General features: G+C 48.7%; 2 protein-coding genes across 2 annotated transcripts in view; one reads left to right on the top strand and one right to left on the bottom strand.

The window, feature by feature from the left end:
- Positions 1 to 1,763: 1,763 nt before the first annotated feature.
- Positions 1,764 to 2,579, bottom strand: IMMP2L (inner mitochondrial membrane peptidase subunit 2). The gene has a single exon (XM_078670434.1). The coding sequence runs from the start codon at positions 2,459 to 2,461 to the stop codon at positions 1,904 to 1,906; it is 558 nt and encodes a 185-aa protein (XP_078526560.1). The 5' UTR covers positions 2,462 to 2,579; the 3' UTR covers positions 1,764 to 1,903.
- Positions 2,580 to 2,807: 228 nt separating this feature from the next.
- Positions 2,808 to 22,382, top strand: part of EXOSC6 (exosome component 6) — a 48,269-nt gene continuing 28,694 nt past the window's right edge. The window contains exon 1 of the mRNA XM_078670433.1: positions 2,808 to 3,587. Within this exon, the coding sequence (XP_078526559.1) occupies positions 2,883 to 3,587 (705 nt within the window). The 5' untranslated portion in view covers positions 2,808 to 2,882. The remainder of the gene's footprint in view (positions 3,588 to 22,382) is intronic.

The following is a 22,382-nucleotide window of genomic DNA, read 5'->3' as shown; positions in this document are numbered from 1 at the left end:
TTTCCTTGATTTGAAGTAGAGAAATCAAATATTAAAACACTAAATAGGAATTAGCTTGGGGGAGCAGAGCCTGTGTTTTGTGCTTGCAATTAACAACGAAAAATCACATTCAATCTAAATGTGAAGTATTTGAGGCAGAACTCCATCCAAAGGAGCTTATTTTATTTCCCGTCTGTAAAGTTGGCATTCATTCTGCTTCAAACGCAGCATGGCTTCCCAAAAAAAAAAAATCATATTTAAATACCAGGCTGCTGTCACCTTGGGGGGCACTTGAAGATTTGCAGCAGAAATTCAGAAGACAAACCATTTATCTCATCAGACGTTTACGGGTACTATAAACGAGTACTGGCAATGCCAATCGGTATGTTAAGGTGTGCGATACCAATTGGCCTTGTCAATGATTGTTTAAATCTTGCAATAGGTTTTGAGAAATCTTTTTTTAAAATATTTTTGGGGGAATGGATTGTAATCCATGTTTGTAAATTACTGTATATATTTAGAGGCATTGATCAATAAACATGGCTGTTATTTTGTCATGAAATCGCATCCTTGTTCAAGTGTTGCTTGGAATAACATTAATTTATTTAGCCATATAACTGAAACACTATGTGAAGCACAAGGGGCAGACTCGACCATAATCAATCGTCTCTCTTTTGGTTGGAAGTATAATTACTACCTAGTATTGTTGGGGTGTTGTCCTGATTGCATAACGGGAATCCTTTAAGCTTCATCTGCTCGAACATACACGTGCCCTATAATAGATCAGAACATGTCCCTAGAGAGAGGTACTGCTGGCACAAATGTAAATGAATGTTACATTTATTTCTTCACACAAATTTAGAAAAATAAATAAACGACTGTTTGAATTCAATGTTCAAGTATAACACAGCCTAATATTAGGTCACGTCAATGCATAGAAACGGTGACATTCAAATAACTCACGGCTGAATTTGATTATACCGATTTTACATTCATTAACAAATTCAGGCGTTCTATTTTACATAAGGGTATTTTGATTTGCACTGCTTGTTGGTAAAACCTTTTAGGGGTCTATGCTACGGATGTCTTAAGGTAGGAAATGTCACTGAAATGAGAGGGTCTCTCCATTTTGAATAATTCACATTTTAGCAACCAGTGGAAAAGTCTTATCCATTTGGGACGCAGTAGTTCAGCTTTGCGGCTGCAGGGCCATTCTCTACTTTGGTGTCAATTAAATACCGCGTTGAACGCTACCCTTTTCTGTGGAGGGGTTTTCAGTCCACACAAAGCAATCCGCCAATGAGTTTTTCTGAGAGCTGCTCAGCTGCCCTATACTCAACTGTTTTTAAATGCGAGTTTGTTATCCACGTGGGAAAACAATAGTCTGCTCCGGTTTTTAAGTGGGGATAGGATTAACCTCTGAATTCCCTGAGGGAAACCCGATCTAGAGGAAGTGTCAAACAGCGTTTCTAAATAGTTTTGACTAGATCTTGGCTGATGAGAAAATGCCCACTGTGCTTCATTCACATTAGTTTGGTTTTCTTGGCAATGCATGTTCACTTAGAGTCAAGTGCCGACAGTGAGCAGGTCGCGCATGTTTCGTTAGTCTTGGAGTCTGTTTCTAGTACCCATTTCGCAGATCGGAGTGTTAACTGAATAGGAAGTCAGCAGACATGTGTAGTGTACCGTGGTGCCCTCAATGTGGGAAAGAAAACATGCTATTAAAAAAAAAAAGAATTTACTGGCAGTCTCGAATTCGGATCTCAATGGACTTCTTAGTTTGGGAATATGTGTGCGGCTCATGAGGTTGCTTTTTGAACATGAGAACATATATCACAATTCTTGAAATGCTTCTTCGTCATGGAGGTAGTGGTGTCAACACCCACATGTCTTTAGAAGTTATCTTATGAGGCAGGCACGTGTGTTATTGAATCCTGGTCACGGCGTAGTCCCCGTCTCTGGCAAATGACACTTTCCCCCCTGTGCCCAGGGGCCCTCTGTCTGAGGGAGGCTCCCTGCTCAGCTTCTGCCACCGTCCTGGGGGCCACAGGATGTGCGTGGCCTGCGCGTGCAGCAGCCCCAAGGGGACAGGCCCGAAGGCGTTGCTGTCAAAGCTATGTCCACGGTGGTCGCCCTCCACCCAGGCGTGCCCGCGGGGTACCCGCAGGGGCGAGCGCCGGGCACTGAGCGGCTGCACCAGGTCCCCCTCCAGTGCAATCAGCCGCTTGATTAGCTTCTGCCGCGGGTCCCTGGGGGAGAGCAGCGACACCACGTCCCCGCGCTGCACTTGTCCGCTCCTCGCCCGCCAACGGTTCAGCAGCACCACGTCCTGAGCCGCTCCAGGGGGGTTCAGTGCCGGCTGCATAGAATTACCCTCTACCCGAGCTATGCAGGCAACGCGGTCAAGGAAGGCTACAGTCACCGGCACTGCCACAAAAAAACCGCTGGCGAAAGACTTTAGAGCCCGCCAGCCCCGGGCCATGGCTCCAGAAGCAGCCCCCGGGATCACGGCGGGCACCGCGCGAGCCCTTTAGTGCAGGTGTGGGCAGGAAAAATCAGCTCAAAGTCCGGGCACCTCTGCCACGATCGACCTTTGTGACGGAAAGGGAAAGCGAACTGACGTAATGTGGCGGCCATTTTGAAACAGGTTGCCTTGCATAGAGTTCAGTAGACAGGGCGCGTCTTTTCGGCCGCGGAATAGTCAATTTTGGGAACGGCCATAATCGGCCACGTGTTTATTACACTCTTTCATACGCAGCTTCTTGTTTCACATAGTTCTGATGAGAAGAGGAGCAATAACGTTCTCTTCGTCGCCGTCGGAAGCACTGCGCCAGCACCGGAAGTATTAAAGACACGCTCTGCGGAAGTAGCACGTGCGACCTGGAAGTGCTGGTTTGACAGTGATGGCGCGCGTGGATAGCCGCAGGATCCGAGGGCCGGAAGAGTCTCAGTCTCCGCTGCTGTTTGTCGCTCAGCCTGCCCCCGCTGCTGACACCCCGACAGAGGTCGGAGCGCTGCGGACAGACGGGCGGCGCCGGGACCAGGCGGACTTAAGGCCGGTGTACGCGCGGGCAGGACTGTTGAGTCAGACGAAGGGCTCGGCGTACCTGGAGCTGGGCGGCAGCACCAAGGTCCTGTGTGCAGTGTACGGGCCGCGGGAGGTGACGGAGAGGCGGGATGCAGCCTCGGCGCAGCGCGGCGGCCGCTTGATATGCGACTTCCGATGGGCCCCCTTCGCACGCCGAGGGCGCTCGCTGCGACCCTTCACGCACGCAGCGGGCACGGGTAGCCCGGAGCGGGAGATGGCCCTGACCCTGCAGGAGAGCCTGGAGGCGGCCGTGCGCCTCGGAAGCTACCCGCGAGCGCAGATCGAGGTGCTGGTCCTGGTGCTGGAGGACCGGGGCTGCGCTCTGCCCGCCGCCGTGTCCTGCGCCGCACTGGCCCTGGCCGACGCCGGCATCGAGATGTACGACCTGGTGGTTGGCTGCGGACTGTGCCGGGGCTCTGGGGGTGGACTGCTGCTCGACCCCACCGACGGCGAGGAGGAGCCACGGCCTGGCGTGCCCGCCGCCTGTATGAGCGTGGCACTGATGCCGCAGCTGAACCAGGTGAGCAGATGATGCAGGAGCTCGATCAGGAAGAATGCCAATGGCACTCACGCATATAATACAGCAGCTCGGTATAAAGTAGGCGATAGTGGTAGGTTGACCAGAATTTTAAAGCCAAAAACCGGGACATTTCACAAAAATAGGACTACAATTTTACTTCAAGCGATCAATCAATCAATCACGACATTTGTAGAGCGCACTACTCACCCGTAGGGTCTCAAGGCGCTGGGGGGGGGGGGTGCCGTTACTGCTCGAACAGCCAGGTCTTGAGCTTCTTCCTGAAGGAAAGGTGGTCTTGGGTCAGGCGCAGGTCGGTCGGGAGGGAGTTCCAGGTCTTGGCGGCCAGGTAGGAGAAGGACCGTCCTCCTGTTGTCGCTCTTCGGATGCGGGGGACGGCGGCGAGGGCGTGGCTGGTTGATCTGAGGTGGCGCTTGGGAGTGTAGAAGTTGATACGGTTGTTGAGGTAGATCGGGCCTTGGTCGTGTAGGGCTTTGTGTGCGTGGGTGAGGAGACGGAAGGTGATTCTTTTGTTGACGGGGAGCCAGTGCAGGTCTCTCAGATGTCCGGAGATGTGGCTGTTTCTTGGGATGTCGAGGATGAGTCTGGCTGAGGCGTTCTGGATCCGCTGGAGTCTTTTCTGGAGCTTGGCGGTGGTTCCGGCGTAGAGGGCGTTGCCGTAGTCCAGTCGGCTGGTGACGAGGGCCTGGGTGACCGTTTTCCTGGTCTCGGTGGGGATCCACCAGAAGATCTTCCGTAGCATGCGCAGGATGTTGAAGCACGACGAGGAGACGGCGTTGACTTGTCTGGTCATGGAGAGGGAGGAGTCCAGGATGAAGCCCAGGTTGCGTGCGTGGTCCGTCGGTTTGGGTGCGGTGCCCAGGGCGGGGAGCCACCAGGAGTCGTCCCAGGCGGAGGGCGAGGAGCCCAGGATGAGGACCTCCGTCTTGTCTGAGTTCAGTTTCAGGCGGCTGGTCGACATCCACTCGGCTACATCTCTCATCCCTTCGTGCAGGTTGGCTCTGGCGGCGGCGGGGTCGTTGGTCAGGGAGAGGATCAGTTGGGTGTCGTCGGCGTAGGAGATTATGTTGAGGTTGTGCTGGCGTGCGATGGCCGCGAGGGGGCTCATGTAGACGTTGAAGAGGGTGGGACTCAACGAGGATCCTTGAGGGACGCCGCAGATGACTTCGGTGGCCTCTGACTTGTACGGTGGTAGACGGACTCTCTGTGTTCTTCCGTCGAGGAAGGAGGTGATCCATTCCAGAGCCTTCTCCTGGATTCCGATGTTGCCGAGGCGTTGCACTAGGGTGCGGTGGCAGACAGTGTCGAATGCCGCGGAGAGGTCCAGGAGGATGAGGGCCGCTGTTTCTCCGTTGTCCATCAGGGTTCGGATGTCATTGGTGGCGGCGATGAGGGCGGTCTCGGTGCTGTGGTTGGCTCGGAAGCCAGACTGTGAGGGGTCGAGGGATCCATTCGTCTCGAGGAAGGCGGCCACCTGTTTGTTGACGGTCTTCTCGATGACTTTGGCCGGGAACGGGAGGAGTGAGATGGGACGGTAGTTCTTGAGTTCGGTGGGGTCCGCTGTAGGTTTCTTGAGTAGAGCGCTGAGTTCGGCGTGCTTCCAGCTCTCAGGGAAGGTGGCGGTGTCGAAGGAGGTGTTGATAATGTCCCGCAGGTGGGGTGCGATGACAGTGTCGGCCTTGTTGAAGACGTGGTGAGGGCAGGGGTCGGTCGGCGATCCGGAGTGGACGGAGTTCATTGTGCGGACGGTGTCTTCGGTGCTGATCGGAGTCCAGGCGCGGAGGGTGGTGGTGGGTGGTGTTGCTGCGGTTGTGGCGTGCGTCGGTTGGATGCTGAAGCTGTTGTGTATGTCCGCGATCTTGTTGTGGAAGTAGGAGGCGAGGGAATTGCAGAGGTCTTGCGATGGGGTGATGTCGTTGTTTCCGGCGTTGGGATTGGAGAGCTCTTTCACGATGTTGAAGAGTTCCTTGCAGTTGTGTGCGTTGTTGTCCAGCCGGTCCTTGTAGGCGTTTTTCTTGGTGGCGCGGATCAGTTGGTGGTGTTCCCGGGTGGCGAGCTTGAGGGTGGTCATGTTGTCCGTTGTTGGTTCCTTTCTCCATACTTTCTCGAGGGCTCGGCAGTTCTTCTTGGAGCTCTTGAGTTCGTCGGTGAACCATGGGGCTTTTCTGCTGCCGGGTCTGCTGGGCGGGGTCCTCAGAGGGGCGAGTTCGTCCGCGCAGTTGCTGATCCACTTCGTGAGGTTGTCGGCGGCCTGGCTGGGGTTCGCTGAGCCGGCCGGAGGGTGCTGGCTCAGGGAGGCGGTGAGCTGGTCGGCTGTGATCTTGTTCCAGCTTCTTCGGGCAGCTTGTTGCTGGTGGTGGTGGATCGTCGTTCTTTTGAAGGTGAAGTGGACGCAGCTGTGGTCCGTCCAGTGGAGTCCTGTTGCGTGGGTGAAGGCGATGTCTTTGCTGGATGAGAAGACGGCGTCGAGTGTGTGTCCGGCGAGGTGGGTGGGGATGGACACCAGTTGCTTGAGTCCGAGGTTGTCGAGCAGGGTGGTGGTGTTCCGGTCGCTGTTGTTCTCCAGGTGGAAGTTGAGGTCCCCCAGGAGGATGTAGTCGGCGGAGGGGAGGGCGTGCGGGCTGATGAAGTCGGCGATGTCCTCGCTGAATCGTGTGCGTGGTCCCGGGGGTCGGTAGATCAAGGTGCCTCTGAGGGTGGTCTTCGGGTCGGTGTGGATCTGGAAGTGCAGGTGTTCGGCGGTGGTTAGGGTGTCGTCGGTGTTGGTCGTGACGCGGATTGTGTCCCTGTGGATGATGGCGATGCCTCCTCCCGTCTGGTTGGCGGTGCGGTCCCTCCGGGTGATCTTGTAGCCCTCTGGGATGGCGATGGCGGGCGCTGAAGAGGCGTTCATCCAGGTCTCCGTGAGGAAGGCAACGTCAGGGGCTGTGGTGTCGAGGAGGTTCCAGAGTTCGACGGCGTGTCTGTGGACGGAGCGGGTGTTGAGCAGGATGCACTTGAGGTGGTTGCTGCTGGAGTTCGGCTTGGAAGGCGCTGGTGTCGGGTAGGTCCGGATGCAGGTGAACTTGCAGGCGTGGCAGCTGAAGGGTCCGTGGGTGTGCTTCGGGGTGGCTCGGTGGCATCCCGGGATGCCGCCGGTGTTGAGTGCGATGAGTTCGGCGGCGTTGTAGGTTCGTCGGGTCGGCTTCCGTCGGTGGGGGCCAGGGGTCCTGGCCCTGGGCGCGGACGGGCGCAGACGGGCTTACCTTTGGCGCGCCTTCGGCGCACAATCGGCGCGCCTGCTGCACGGTCGCCATATATGGCGAAGTGCGCGGGGGGCGGAGCAGCTGGGAGGCGGGAGCGGGGAGGGTACAGAAGGCAAAAGGGGCGGGGTTAGCGGCGGTGGCGGGAAGCGGGGAGGGAGGACGAAGGGCGGCAAAACCCCAGGCAATACAAAAGGAAAAACACAGTAAACTGGAAAAGAAAACAGGCACAATGGACAGACAAAATATCAGTAAAAACAGCAACGCCGACAGGGGCCGGTCAGGCGAGCACGGACCACGCCGCTCGGAGGCAGGGGGCGTGGTCACGCGGCGGTAGCGAGGCAGTCAGGCAGGCACACACAGCAGCTGGTGGCCGTGCGGCGCGGGGGTGTCCTAGAACTAGGTCACACTCACCTGCGTCGCACGGTCGCCATATATGGCCAAGTGCGCGGGGGGGGCGGAGCAGCTGGGAGGCGGGAGCGGGGAGGGTACAGAAGGCAAAAGGGGCGGGCTTAGCGGTGGTGGCGGGAAGCGGGGAGGGAGGACGAAGGGCGGCAAAACCCCAGGCAATACAAAAGGAAAAACACAGTAAACTGGAAAAGAAAACAGGCACAATGGACAGACAAAATATCAGTAAAAACAGCAACGCCGACAGGGGCCGGTCAGGCGAGCACGGACCACGCCGCTCGGAGGCAGGGGGCGTGGTCACGCGGCGGTAGCGAGGCAGTCAGGCAGGGCAGGCACACACAGCAGCTGGTGGCCGTGCGGCGCGGGGGTGTCCTAGAACTAGGTCACACTCACCTGCGTCGCACGGTCGCCATATATGGCCAAGTGCGCGGGGGGGCGGAGCAGCTGGGAGGCGGGAGCGGGGAGGGTACAGAAGGCAAAAGGGGCGGGGTTAGCGGCGGTGGCGGGAAGCGGGGAGGGAGGACGAAGGGCGGCAAAACCCCAGGCAATACAAAAGGAAAAACACAGTAAACTGGAAAAGAAAACAGGCACAATGGACAGACAAAATATCAGTAAAAACAGCAACGCCGACAGGGGCCGGTCAGGCGAGCACGGACCACGCCGCTCGGAGGCAGGGGGCGTGGTCACGTGGCGGTAGCGAGGCAGGGCAGGCACACACAGCAGCTGGTGGCCGTGCGGCGCGGGGGTGTCCTAGAACTAGGTCACTCACCTGTGTCGCACGGTCGCCATATATGGCCAAGTGCGCGGGGGCGGAGCAGCTGGGAGGCGGGAGCGGGGAGGGTACAGAAGGCAAAAGGGGCGGGGTTAGCGGCGGTGGCGGGAAGCGGGGAGGGAGGACGAAGGGCGGCAAAACCCCAGGCAATACAAAAGGAAAAACACAGTAAACTGGAAAAGAAAACAGGCACAATGGACAGACAAAATATCAGTAAAAACAGCAACGCCGACAGAGGCCGGTCAGGCGAGCACGGACCACGCCGCTCGGAGGCAGGGGGCGTGGTCACGCGGCGGTAGCGAGGCAGTCAGGCAGGGCAGGCACACACAGCAGCTGGTGGCCGTGCGGCGCGGGGGTGTCCTAGAACTAGGTCACCGATGAGAGCGCTCCTCAGCAGAGAATTACAGAACAGGCAGTAAGAACATACATAAAATGCAATTTGTAAGCCTAGTAGCTTGCCTGTTAATTAAATTGCTTTCTTGAAACAACTGCTAACTACCTCTGCTTTGTAAAACATAAAAAACACCTCCCACCGTTTTCAGTCGACCCTCTCTAAAAACGGGGACATGAGCTAAATTTCTTGAGATTTGCTGGGACATCTGGTTAAAAACAGGGACCGTCCTGGCAAAACTGGGACGCCTGGTCACCCTAGATAGTGGTAAACTGAAGTGTAAGTCTTTATTAAGTACCCAAAGGATCGTAACATCTTACCGAATAAGAACCGACACATGTTCATCCCCCAGCATTCTGACATCGCATATCTCGTACACAACTCTGCACGAGAATAACAATGTCACGCCACACTTCTTTCTCTTTATACAACTTAACTAAAATTGTACATGCAACAAAACAGCATTCCTAATAAATATTCTATAATGTATGATTTTAAACCGTAGCATAAGTATGTACTCCCCCCCCCCCCCCCATCTGCACCTTTAAAACTTAACAAAGTCCTTACATTTCCCTGCTCGTATGACCTATCTACCACTCCTAGTAACTCTGAGAAGTAAGCTCTTTCTACCAGCGTCAGTCACCATCTTCTACATTTTCTTTCGAAACGTTGATTAGCACCAGCATACAGATCAGAAACGCCTGACGCATAAGCTTCCACATAACCTATTTCATCAGTGTTCTTAACTGTTTTATCTAATCGTTCAGTATCCTTTCACCATCCACAATTTGGTAGGCCAGCACCATTCTTCCCCTTCCACAAAATAATTTTGCTGCACTTCACCAACCTTCTAAGGTGCTACACCTTATCATTCAACTCAACCGCATTTGAGAAAATGTTACAACACAATGGTTCACTGTACTTGCCCATACCTTTCTTGGTTCCAACACGATTAACAACACAAACCCAGTCTCTAAATTCTAACGTAACATTCCCCACACCACTTTTTTCAACCCATCCAGGTATTTCTGAGTCAATAGATGACTATGCTGCAGCTTTAAAGAAATTGGTCATTATTTCTAAGTTTGATGCTTGGCATGAAGAAATCTGTGGTCAAGTTACATACCAACTATTCTAATCTCCAAGAGAGACTGTGTGTTGGTTATAGGTGATTCTTCTTTAAAATAAATTGCTGCCATAGCAAATAATTTGGAGTTGTCTAAAATATGTGCTAAGGCAGCTACTAGGAATAGTATGTCCAATATAGCACATGATGGGGGAAATTCAGTTGTGTGCAAGGTTGCTTCTAAACCGGAGTTCAAGTCTGTGCCAAAGACAGAAGCTGTCTTTGGCACTGGAATCGCAGTGCATTTTGCCAAAGTGTGTAGGAGGAAACAAGTCTGAAGTGTTTTGTTGAAATATAGGAGTCTGAATCTAAGGAAGTGTGTTGTTGAAATATAGGAGTCTGAATCTAATTAGGCTGATGAAGATTCTTCCTCATATTGTGTTTTGAGCATTAACCACAGTGTTGAATATTTGGAGTGGGAAAATTGAACCATTTTGTCAAATGACCTTGGATTTGAGGTACAGATTGTGGTGTATTTATGCTCACCTTACACAATTGTAAACACATCTTTTTGGTCTGCAAATCCGGTGGAAAATTAGGTAAACTGTTCTCACTAGATCCACACCCTGTAAGTTATACAGCAGAACAACTCTGTGCATTGGGATGAATAGAGTTGTTCTTTGTCTTCAAATGTATGCAAGCCAAATGCAATCTGTATGTTGACGTGAATGGACCCTCTGTGCTGGGTTGGATGGATCAGAAGGCATTGGGGATAACCTTGGATCACAACAGTGTGGAATCTGTCCTGTTGGTTGACTGTGAGGAATCAAGGATGGGTGTGCAAAAGGAAAATGGGTCACTTGTGTGTTTTCGGGTGATGTTGGGGAAACTCAAGGGGTTTTCCCACAAAATAGTTTCAACGGGGTAGGGGGGACCAGTGTGTCAAAGTCAGGAACAAACCTTATACTACTGGAAATGAGGTACCGTCTGTATGAAACACATTGTTGAGAAATGGTATTATAGAACCAGTGGAAAGTACTGAATGGTTGGCCCCTTTTGTTGTGGTGTGCAAGGCCTCTGGCCAGGTGCATTTGTGTTGACTTGAGACCTCAATAGGAACATTGTCCTTGATAAATTTCCTTTACCAAATATCCACTAATTACTTGGACAAACTAAGGGTGTGAAGTGTTTTTACACTATTTGACTTCTGCAAACCATCAGGTGGTTTTGCATCCAGATAGAGGGGAGTCTTAACTTCCTTTGTGATCCTGTTTGGTTGCATTCAATTTGAGTGGGTGCTATTTGGGATAGCATCTGTGGCTGCTGTGTTTCAGAGGTTGATGCATAAATTATTCAAGGGTGTTACAGAAGTTGTTTTTTCATGACAACATACTTATCGGGAAGAACAAAGACAATCGCGATAAGCTACGGAAGTGAAGCTTTCTGTGATACCTTAGGGTCACCCCAATCCTCAGCGCTGTCATGCCAACCTCACTCCTCTTCTTGACCATAGCTTATTATACAGCAAACACATTCCCCTATGGCTAAATCATATACAGTTTACATTAAAACAATGACGTACACATATTATTGTATGATATTCATAACCATCACAGTAGTAAATTACTTTATTTCGGCAACAAGTGCCATAAAGGTTTCTGACCAACAAGATAAAAACCGACATGTACAATAGACACTTAGTTCTCGTGAAAGTTATTAAATTAAGTTCATAAAAAGAATAAAACCTCATTACCGATATATGAATATTCTAAATATTAACATTGTTCATACTAAGGCATTATTAGGTAGCCTTGAAATCAAGGAGAGGGGGCTCTTTTAATCCAAAAGGATGGAGCACCCAGTAACTTACAAGTTAAAAAAAAAAAGGTTCTCTTTGAATAGAATCTAATTTTACCAACTCAGACTAGTCTCAACTTTTGTACCATACACAGCCACACTCCATGATTAAGGCACTTATAAATCAACCACTAATTTAAATCCAATTATTCATATATTTTATTTAATGCAAAGATGAGAACAAATTCTTTTTTTACAAATACATGAGATACTCTGAATTCCCAAAATATAAACATTCATTCTGTTAAAAACACAACCCTCTAAAAAAAAAACAGTTAAAAAGGAGAATCCACACACAGTACACTGTCTTTTTATGTTTTACTTTGGCTGTAACATGCGGGCAGTGTGAAGCATGGGTCTAAATCCCCTGTCAGTAGTTTAATGCTGACTCTTGCCAAATTTAACACCACACATATGAGCGTCAACACGTTTCAGTGGCACATTCTTAGTAGGACCCCCTTCTTCAGGACATTAACATTCTTTCTCCTCTTATATTAAAAACAATGCACAGATATCCGTTTTGTATCCACCGGTGCCACAGCACTCTGTATTGGAAATCAAGTCACTTCCACTAGTAATTGTAGCTGACGGGCATTTTGTTTTTTGTGTGTTTTGTAATTTCAGATATTCCCAGTATTCTTTATCACCGAAGGTTCTGGTTATGAAGATTGCATATGATTCTTCAATAACAGCCCCTCAAATATGAGCACACCGGACCTTAATCCACATCTGCCAGTCTAGTAACAATCCTTTTTTAATATGTTTCTTGTCACAGGTTTCACAATAGTCTTGTGATTTTGACACAATAGGGTGCTTCGTTAGTGGCTGTTTATTCAGACGAACACCGCGTCCCCTAGGGTTTCGCCTCCGTTCGAAATTAAAAAGATCGAAAACTGAGGCGAAACCCTAGGGGACACAGTGTTTGTCGGAATAAAGAGCCACGAACGAAGCACCCTATTGTTTAAAATTCACGGGACGATTGTGAAACCCATGACAAGAAACTTATCCAAAAACAATCGTTTGTTACTAGACTGGCGGACGTGGATTAAGGTCCTGTGTGCTCATATTTGAGGGGCTGTTATTGAAGAATCATATGAAATCTCCATAACCAGAACCTTCGGTGATCTGGAATACTGGGCATATCTGAAATTACAAAACACACAAAGACCAAAATGCCCGTCAACTACAATTACTAGTGGAAGTGACTTGATTTCCAGTACCGAGTGCTGTGGCACCGGTTAATACAAAACTGATATCTGTGCATTATTTTTGATATAAGAGGAGAAAGAATGTTATGTCCCGAAGAAGGTGGTCCTACAGAGTGTGCCACTGAAACGCATCGACGCTCATAATATATGTGGTGTTAAATTTGGCAAGAGTCCGCATTAAACTACTGACGGGGGATTTAGACCCATGCTTCATGCTGCCTACATGTTACAGCCAAAGTAACACATAAAAAGACATAGTGTACTGTCTGTGTGGAGTCTCCTTTTTAGGTCTCGGTACTATCCGGTTCGGCAGAACCTGAAGTAGAGAGATCTTATGTTTCTTAGAGGGGCTCTTAATCCCGCCTCTAATTTTGGCTCCCTCCCATTGGCTGGCTTCCTAAACAGAGGCCAGCCATTGGAGGAGAGAGCCGTCCCTCCAAAGAAGCTCCGTCTTTTTCGGATTCTGGGGCGTGATTTTTTGCATTCTTTAGACAGTGACGTTGTCTGTCACTCAGAACCACAAAACCACGCCCCCGATTCCGAAAAATCGGAAAGCTTCCGGCCGCCATTTTACGGCTCCTTAAGTTGAGGTAGGCTTGCTGTCCTGGTTTCCCCGCCGTCTTTTTCCCGCCCCCCTCCCGCTGTCCGTCTCTGTTTCCGCCCTCCTCCCGCAGATTAGGTCGGCCGTTGTATTCTTTCCCTGCCGTGGTCTTTTTCCCGCCCCCCTCCCGCTGTCCGTGTTTGTTCCCGCCCTCCTCCCGCTGATTAGGTCCGCCGCTGTGCTGTTGTATTCTTTTTCCCACCCCCCTCCCGCTGTCCGTCTTTCTTCCCGCCCCCCTCCCGCTAAATAAATCATTCAGTGGTGGCCGTCTTTTTTGCCGCCCCCTCCCGCTGTCCGGTTCCCGCCCTCTTTTTTCCCACCCCCTCCCGCTGTCCGTGTCCCGCCCGCACAGGATCTCAGCATCGCAGCTGGTATCTTGAACGCCGAGTGCTGCTGCAACTCGGAAATGTGTCGTAACAAGGTACACTTGGAGCTGAAAGTGCACAGGGCTGACTGGCGTGGAAATTGCACTGGGTCTGAGGTGACCGCGAACAAGCTGATTATATTTCAGTGGGCTGCAAATGGACGTTGCGCTGTAGAAACGGGACATGCCCGGATGAAGCTGGTAAGTGTTGGTTGAAGGTGTTTAAATTCTCGTGCCAGTGCAAGATAAGATAAAATGTGATTATATGAGGCATATTTTATATATCTTCATAATCACTATAATTATAAGCACCCCTATATTTTCTTAAAACACGATTAATTCATAATACACATCGCTGGGCCATCTTATTTGTTAATGGCTCAATCCTCCTCGCACATAGTATTATGTTTTCAACAGAACTCTAAAATGTGTGAAATAATAAATTCTGTTTTCCTAAACCGTGCCTTCGCATCTCACTGGATCGTTTGCAGAAAAGTTTCCACTCTGTCTTGGGCCAGGAAGCAACTGCGGGTAAAATGAGAGACACTTCCGAGACCCTATTCAGCAGGGGGACTTAATGCCCCTGACTTTGAAGCATACTATTGGGCTGTGCAGCAGATGCATGCATCTTATTGGCTGCATGGCGCCCCGACGCTCCACAGTTATTTATTGAAACAGTAGCCTCTGAATCTCATTCAGTAACACAATACCTTTCTGAGACACTAACTAAGCGCTATCATGTCATTGACCCGGTGGGGTGCACGAGGAGCTCCCTCTGGAGAGCGGCTACTCTGCAAGGTCTCACTTTACTCTATTCCCCCAAATTGCCTCAGGAAATGTGTTGGTGGGTAATAATGAGGAAGGAAAAGGAATTAATCAGAGTAAAGCATGCATTGGGCATAAACACTATTGTGACTTTTTTTTGGGATGGGAAGGTGAGGCAATGGGACACACTCCAGACAGACCCCGTGACGATTCCCCGGCTAGTGCATTTTCATTTTTTTCGTGCACGCCACACGCTCAGAGCGACTCTAGGAGGGGGCATGCCAGAGCCACCTGAATTCACTCTAACACATTTGCTGCGTGCGCAAACCCCACAACACATGATTTCGACACTATATACGCTCACTAAATTAAATACAGACTCCATTGACTCGAAAGCACTCCGGGACTGGCACGTTGAATTACAGATAGATATTACTGACGAACAGTGGGCATATTGCTGTATGTGTACTACAGACATTTCACAAAACGGGATACACCGCCTTAAACATTTTACGTTTTTGCAGAGAGCATACTGCACAACAGCTTGCATGTTCAAGTGTGGGCTTCGAGACGATGATGGATATGAGATGCGGGCGACTGATGAACATTTTACACACCTTGCATGGGATTGCCCGGGCGTCCAGGGGTTTTGGGAAGCGGTACATGTTGCACTACCAGACATAGCGGGAGTGAGTCTGCCCCTGACTCCCATTGAGGCGCTGTTAGGCTTCACTAAGGAATTTACCAAAAGTGCACGTAAACTATTAGGACTAGGTATTCTGATTCCGTGATCAAATAATGGTGTGCCGATCTGTCCCATTGTAATATTCACTCAGAAAACTTTAACGCTCTCATGCCAACACGGTGCCAGCCTAAGAACATTTGGGAACCGCTTCGGGCATATTCGGCCAGTCACCCCTCTGACAAAGAAGCAGGCAAAGATGAGGACAGGACGGGGGTTGGTTGATTCCGAGGTAGAGCTGAGTGTTGTTAAAGACGTCCAGACTAGCTTCCCACCATGGGTCTTTGTTGGCCAGTTTGCAACAGTACTAGTCGGAATATTTCTCCTGAGTGTAAGAGCTTTCTACTGTTTTAATATTTCTTTGTGGTTGCCTGTTCCGGTCTAGGACGTATGGTCCTATTGATAGGGCCTGATGCCCCATAATTTCAAATGCCTGGTTAAAACCAGTATAAAATACATGCATTCAGTTTTAACTGTCAGAATTAGCTATTTTTGTTGTGCCTGCTGCCGTCTGTACCGCAATGTCTTGTTGATATATACCTTGTATGAAAATAAAGTAAAAAAGAGTGCTCTCTTTGACACTGGCAGTGCTATAAGAGGCCTGATTGATGGCCAGGCAACCATGTAAGTGAGCAGTCTGTTCAACAAATAGCTTACAAAGCTATTATTAAGGATGACAACCATCCAAAACATTGTCTATCTTCTGGCTGAGAATGAATTTCTTCTTATTTAATTCTTGAGTGGTCCCAGTGTGTACAAGCAGTACTCTAGAATCTGTTTTCAAAACGGTGTATTTTTTCATCTGTAAATTTCCCCAACCGTAACTGAAAGTTTGTAATCTATGGACGATCAAAGGCAGGATATGGAAAAAAGAAGTTGCTTCAACTGCAGTGCCAGTATTTTTCATTGATTTAGTTGAGCCCCTCTCTCATGTGTGATGATCTATTTACTTTTCTTTTTACTTGTAGGGGGAAAATTTGCAGTATGATTCTTGTGTGGCCGACAGAGGTTCCCCACCTAATTGCTTGCAATACTAGCCTAAACAGTGAGGTTGATAGGTTGCAAACACTAACCTGTTGAGATAAATATTCTTCTGATTTCATACTACTTTGTATAAAAAGTTTACCATGACCATAAACTCTCAAAAGCAAACCCTGGCAGTCAAATCTGTATAAATTGGCAGTTCCTTTTTTCCACACTTCCACAGACATGGGATCTGGGGTTTTCAAGGTTTCCTCACGAGCGGTGTAAGGCTTAAGCACAGTGACCAATTGCCTTCCTGCCAAGGGTTAAAGTGATAAGGGCACTCTCGCTACCTGTGTCTGTCCCTACCTCTACACTCTGACTTTTTTTTCTCTGTTGCCCAACTCTCTCGCCACCTCAGTACTCTGCTCCCACTTGCCTCGCTACATCTCTCCCACTTTTATTTCACCTCTCTTAATCTCATCTCTCTCAACTGCAACCTATATCACCTTGTCTATCTGTACCATACATCCACTCCCTCCACCCTCTTCTTGCGTTAGCTCTATTTCATTTCTCTCTGCCTCCTAGCTCTGTACCTTACCATAACCTAATCTATATTCCACCTACATATCTCTTACAACCCAACCTCTAAATGTACCTGCCATTTATTTACTACCTCACCCTCCCTCCTTCCAACTCTATTGCCTCTCCCACTGCCTTACTCTTTTCTCCCACCTCTTTTCTGTACTAGTTCCCTTTTCTCGGTCATTACCTGTGTGCTCTCTCATTTCTCTGTACCGTCTATAGTTCAAATAATCCTCTTTAACTCTGCTCTCTTTCAACCTAATTCTGCATTTTTAGGTCTCGGTACTATCCGGTTTGGCAGAACCGGAAGTAGAGAGATCTTATGTTTCTTAGAGGGGCTCTTTATCCCGCCTCTAATTTTGGCTCTCTCCCATTGGCTGGCTTCCTAAACAGAGGCCATCCATTGGAGGAGAGAGCCGTCCCTCCAAAGAAGCTCTGTCTTTTTCGGATTCTGGGGCGTGATTTTTTGCGTTCTTTAGACAGTGACGTTGTCTGTCACTCAGAACCACAAAACCACGCACCCGATTCCGAAAAATCCGAAAGCTTCCGGCTGCCATTTTACGGCTCCTTAAGATGAGGTAGACTTGCTGTCCTGGTTTCCCCGCCGCCTTTTTCCCGCCCCCCCTCCCGCTGTCCGTCTCTGTTTCCGCCCTCCTCCCGCTGATTAGGTCGGCCGTTGTATTCTTTCCCTGCCGTGGTCTTTTTCCCACCCCCCTCCCGCTGTCCGTGTTTGTTCCCGCCCTCCTCCCAAAATGTGAATTATATGAGGCATATTTTATATATCTTCATAATCACTATAATTATAAGCACCCCTATATTTTCTTAAAACACGATTAATTCAGAATACACATCGCTGGGCCATCTTATTTGTTAATGGCTCTATCCTCCTCGCACAAAGTATTATGTTTTCAATAGAACTCTAAAATGTGTGAAATAATAAATTCTGTTTTCCTAAACCGTGCCTTCGCATCTCACTGGATAGTTTGCAGAAAAGTTTCCACTCTGTCTTGGGCTCCCCCGTGGAAGCTTCCACTCTGTACTGAGGAGATAGGATATTAATATCTCTGTAAACAACAACTGCCGCTCTCGCTCCCTCGCCCTGATCAGTCAGCAGTCTGGCCGCTTCTCGCCTCTTCCTCCTCCTCAGCGCCTCGGGGGCAGCACGCTGTGTTCGCAGGGGGAGCGCGTTGCGTCACGGGGTTTGTGGTGTCTGAGGACAGCTGTTCCCACGCCTTCTCGAAGAGAATTATCTTGGTTGCAGCGTGCAGATGTTTCTTTCAGCCTGTGGATCTGTTCGATAGCACCGTACCACTAACAACATGTTTAACACCGCATATCCAAACAGTATGCATGACAAACGCGGCTGAGCTGTGCGTACAGTCTTCGCACCTTATCTTACCTGCTGCGCAACCAAGACATGACCCAACCCATCGCCTGGCGCGTGGGGAGCCACGAGGCGCCAAAGCACAGACGCACGCACAGCCACACGCACGAGTGCAGGAACAACAGGGTTACATCGCTGTGTTTTGAAACGTCAGCATGAACGGTATTAGTAATGGCATCACCATTTATTTAGGTATCAGGTTTTATATAGCGCGAACATGATCCTAGCGGGTATCAGAGCGCTTTAATATTGGCCAAGAAGGAGAAGCAGGCTGAGAAAACAACAGCATACTCGAGAGCAGTACAAGACGTAATAATAGATCAGGTCAGGGAGGAGACAAACACAGAGGCCAGAACAATAGATCAACAAGCAAGAGAATAACAAGCGATCAATAGACCTAGGTGTAGATACTGCATCATATCGAGGCCAGGTGAGTAGAGCTGTGAAAGAAAATATCACTTGCCCTGTCACTTCCTCTCACGACTCAAAGATATTCATTTTCAGAGACTTCTGTCCTGAGCGGACATCGACCAACTTTCCTGGAGCTAGAAAATGATTTTTTTTTTGATTGGCCGGTCCTGGCCTATGCAATGTCTGTCCCTTGTATAGGGTATGAAAAAGGATAACAGCCAGCCGCTCTTATTTTGCTTGAGACACTTTTATTCCGTTCGTGCTTTTATAATTGACATTTTGCATGCTGGGGTTGTAGTTTTCTCTTTTCCTTTTTAGGTCGAGGGACCGTTAAAGCCCCATTAACTAGCTTGGGCCTTGCCTGTTTGCTGTGGTGCCCTGGTCCTTCCTCACCTCCTGTTTGGGGATTTGGGAATGTGTTTGGAGGAGATCATTTTACAAAAGTCGTTGCAGCCTCTGAGGGATCCCTCTAACCCAAGGCCTGCTCCCAAGTGACAGCAGGCTCTCTCGATAGAGACAGGCCAAAGTGGGCCCACCAACTCCCAGGGCTGCTCCCCTCCCGCTGTCCGTGTCTTTTTCCCGCCCCCTCCCGTTGATGAGGTCGCCGCTCTCGTTTCTCTTGTGCCTGGAGAGTTTTGCAGTGTATCAGGAAACTGTTGCCTTTTATGCCAGGTCCATCATGGGCAGTTGAACGAGCGCTAATGAGCCTGGGATAGCTTGTTCTTGTTTCTCCTGACAGCTTATGCGTGCTGATCAGCGGCATGAGAGGTAAGTGCCGGTCTTGGGGTGGGAGGTATTTGTAGCATGTTTGTTTGTTGCTTATTGTTAGCATGCATTCCACATCACTCTCGAACACACTACCTCACAACTTTACTCTCTCTCTATCTCAATAGCTCACTCTCTCTCTATCTCACTACCTTACTCTCTCTCTTTCTATCTCACTAAGTCACTTTCACGCTCTCTTTCACTACCTCACTCTCTCTCTATCTCACTACCTCACAAACTCACTCACTGTTTCTATCTCACTACCTCAGAACATCCCTCTCCCTCACTACCTCACTCTTTCACTACCTCACTGTCTCTCACTACCTCACTCTCTATCTACCTCTCACTACATAACTCTCTCTACCTCACTACTCCACTCTATCTCACTACCTCACTATTTCTCAACTTCTCTCTCTCTCAAAACATCACTACCTCACTCTCTCACTACCTCACTCTCTAGCCCACAACTTCACTCTCTCTCTCTAACTCACTACCTCAATCACTCTCTATCTCACTACCTCACTCTTTCTATCTCACTAACTCACTTTCACTCTCTTTCACTACCTCTCTCTATCTCACTACATCACATCACTCTATGCTTATATCTCACTACCTCACAACATCCCTCTCCCTCACTACCTCACTCTTTCACTACCTCACTCTCTATCTCACTACCTCACTCTCTATCTACCTCACTCTCTCTCACTACCTCACTCTCTCTCTATTTCAATACCTCACTCTCTCTCACTACCTCACTCTCTCTCTGCTAATGCAATAGGTATCACATATGCAAAAAAAAGCTAATACCAATTGAAATGACAATGCCATTTATTTAGGGATACAAAAAAGATAAAAAAAATGAGGAATACCAATAGCTCTACCTATAATATTGCCGAGACCATTGCATTGTAAATGCTTGTTAACTGTGTTTTTAGTGGGATGTGTTTTTTATAGAATTAATGTTTTATATTTTTTTAATTCAGAGTATCGTATGTATTTGTAAAAAAAATAATTCATTCTCATCTTTGCATTAAATAAAATATATGAATAATTGGATTTAAATTAGGGGTTGCTTTATAAGTGCCTTAATCATTGAGTGTGGCTGTGTTTGGTATAAAAGCTGAGACTGTAGTCTGATTGGTAAAATGAGATAGTATTAGGTAGCCTACATTTAGATTTGAAAGATATGGTGTCTAAAAAATGCAAATGGAACTGCAAGTGCTAGGGGCCCAAGAGTGGAACAAAGTACCTCTTGAGGGAAGGCATGCAGGAAAGAAGATCCTATGGCTGTAAGCCTGGCTTAATAAAACCTTCCTCCATACGTTCCACATCCTGCCCAGAAATTTTGCAACCACACAAACATATAAAATGCTGGGTTCAGTTCTCAATAATCTGAGGGCAACCTCATGTTGGCGAGTACCCAACTGCCTGCATACTGGCTTAATCCAGGTAGATCGAAAACGAGAATAAGGTCCACAGGTGAATAAAAAGTGTGCCACAGTTTCGTTAGTAGTTTTTCTACCTGGACATACCAAAGATGTTGGTGATAGTGTGGACCATTTAGCTGTAAATGTTTTTTAGACTCAGTGAGCCCACCCCGAATTGGATGCAGAGCTTCCTGTCCGTAGGATCTGTAATGCTGTCCAGATATTCTCTAAAACATTGGCAGGTTTAAATTCTGCAAACTCCCTTGTCAGTACCCCTCTAGTAGAATTTGGCTCTTCATTTTTGGGCTACCCACTCCCAATAACACATTTCCAATTGTTTTTTTTGTGGTAATGAATTCAGATGTGGGAGAGTTACAAGCCTCCTGCATGCCCATGGAGTATAGGATCTTATTAATATTACTAAACCAGATTACGGAATCTGTCCAGCCTGACTAGTTCCTTAAAGTTTTCAGTGTAGGATGCTAACTCTGGAGTAGAAACTAGTCCCCTCCAAAACAAGCTCTGTCTTGGATTGATTTTCTTCCCATGTCGAGCTTAAAGCGGTGTAGATGAGTACTATCCAACAAAAGCACTAGTTTCCTTGGGAACCTATGTTCTGACCTAGTTATATCTATGATATTGAAGAACCTCCCTAAAGTTCTGCTCCATACAGGGTGGAGCCACAGCTATCGTGTCGTAGATCTGTAGTGCGGGTCTTACTGGCTTGCTGTAAGCTACACAATGCTCTTTCAGTAGAACACATACGACTCATCTGTTTCATGGCCATTTTGTCGACATGGGGCTTTTAGGGCATGTTAGTTGTTCACTTAATACTCAGATAATCAAAAGCTTCCACCCTTTCAAGTTCGACCCCGGCCACCCCCATGAACATCATCCTACTCTGATTGGATTTATGACCATGTATTTGTTCTTTATCGCAATAATCTCCAAACCACGGATGGTACAAAATTCCTTGAATCGATTTAGCAGGCATTGCAGGCCCCCTGGGGTTTTAGAAGTTAAAGCGTTAAAGCAGCGAAGAGGATTATAGAATATTTTTCCTTGGCAAGAGAGGGGACATCAGTGGTACAAAGGAAGTAGACGACTTCATTAAGATATAACAAAAATAGTGTCATAGTGAGCACACCTCCCTGGTTGAACTCCTTTACTCACATATTTGGTCTTTGAGCTGCCTCTGCTCTCCCCAGCAGATTTTAGCCAACGTGTCCTCATGGGGGCTAGGACTAAACCAAGATTTCCTGCAGCACTCCTAAATCGTGCAATTAGAGCAAGGGTTTTTTTCAGGGTAACAAACCGAAGGCTGATTTCAAACCAACAAAGGCCACATAAAGGTGAGCCCTGTCGATCAGGACAGTTTTTCAGTACAAAAGGAGAAACCGGAAGACCTGATCTATAGTACTGTTTTTTTAGGTCTCGCGACCTATCAATGCGCGCATTGAGCGGAGCGAGAATTCATGTCCTCAAAACGTTCGTGAAACCAAGGGTTTAGTTCGTGTGGTTTTCATTAAGTTCACGTGGCCACAGGCACGCGCTTTTGGGCCATAAACTCTGTTCCCCAGCTCCAGCACCTCCCCTCTCTCTCTCCCTGCAAACACAGCCTTACTTTCATTTCTCCTCCCCCTCCCCAGCCAGCTTCCCCCAGGCTGTAGCAGCACTCCTCCCACACCCCTGCTGCTTCATACCGTGTCGCATTTCTCCTCCCCCCTCCCCTTCTCTGCCTTCCCTCCGTCTTGTTGTAATGCTTGGATTTATCTGTTTATACAGAACGAAAAGCGGAACTTTCCAGTATGTGACTTGATTTTGTC

This window comes from Lissotriton helveticus, chromosome 12, assembly GCF_964261635.1.
Source record: "Lissotriton helveticus chromosome 12, aLisHel1.1, whole genome shotgun sequence".
Classification (NCBI taxonomy): domain Eukaryota; kingdom Metazoa; phylum Chordata; class Amphibia; order Caudata; family Salamandridae; genus Lissotriton; species Lissotriton helveticus.
Note: the sequence above shows the minus strand (reverse complement) of the source record. Positions and strands in the feature narration are given on the sequence as shown.

Excerpts from the sequence above, each read along its gene's own strand:
- IMMP2L (XM_078670434.1), bottom strand. The coding sequence starts at position 2,461 with ATGGCCCGGGGCTGGCGGGCTCTAAAGTCTTTCGCCAGCGGTTTTTTT.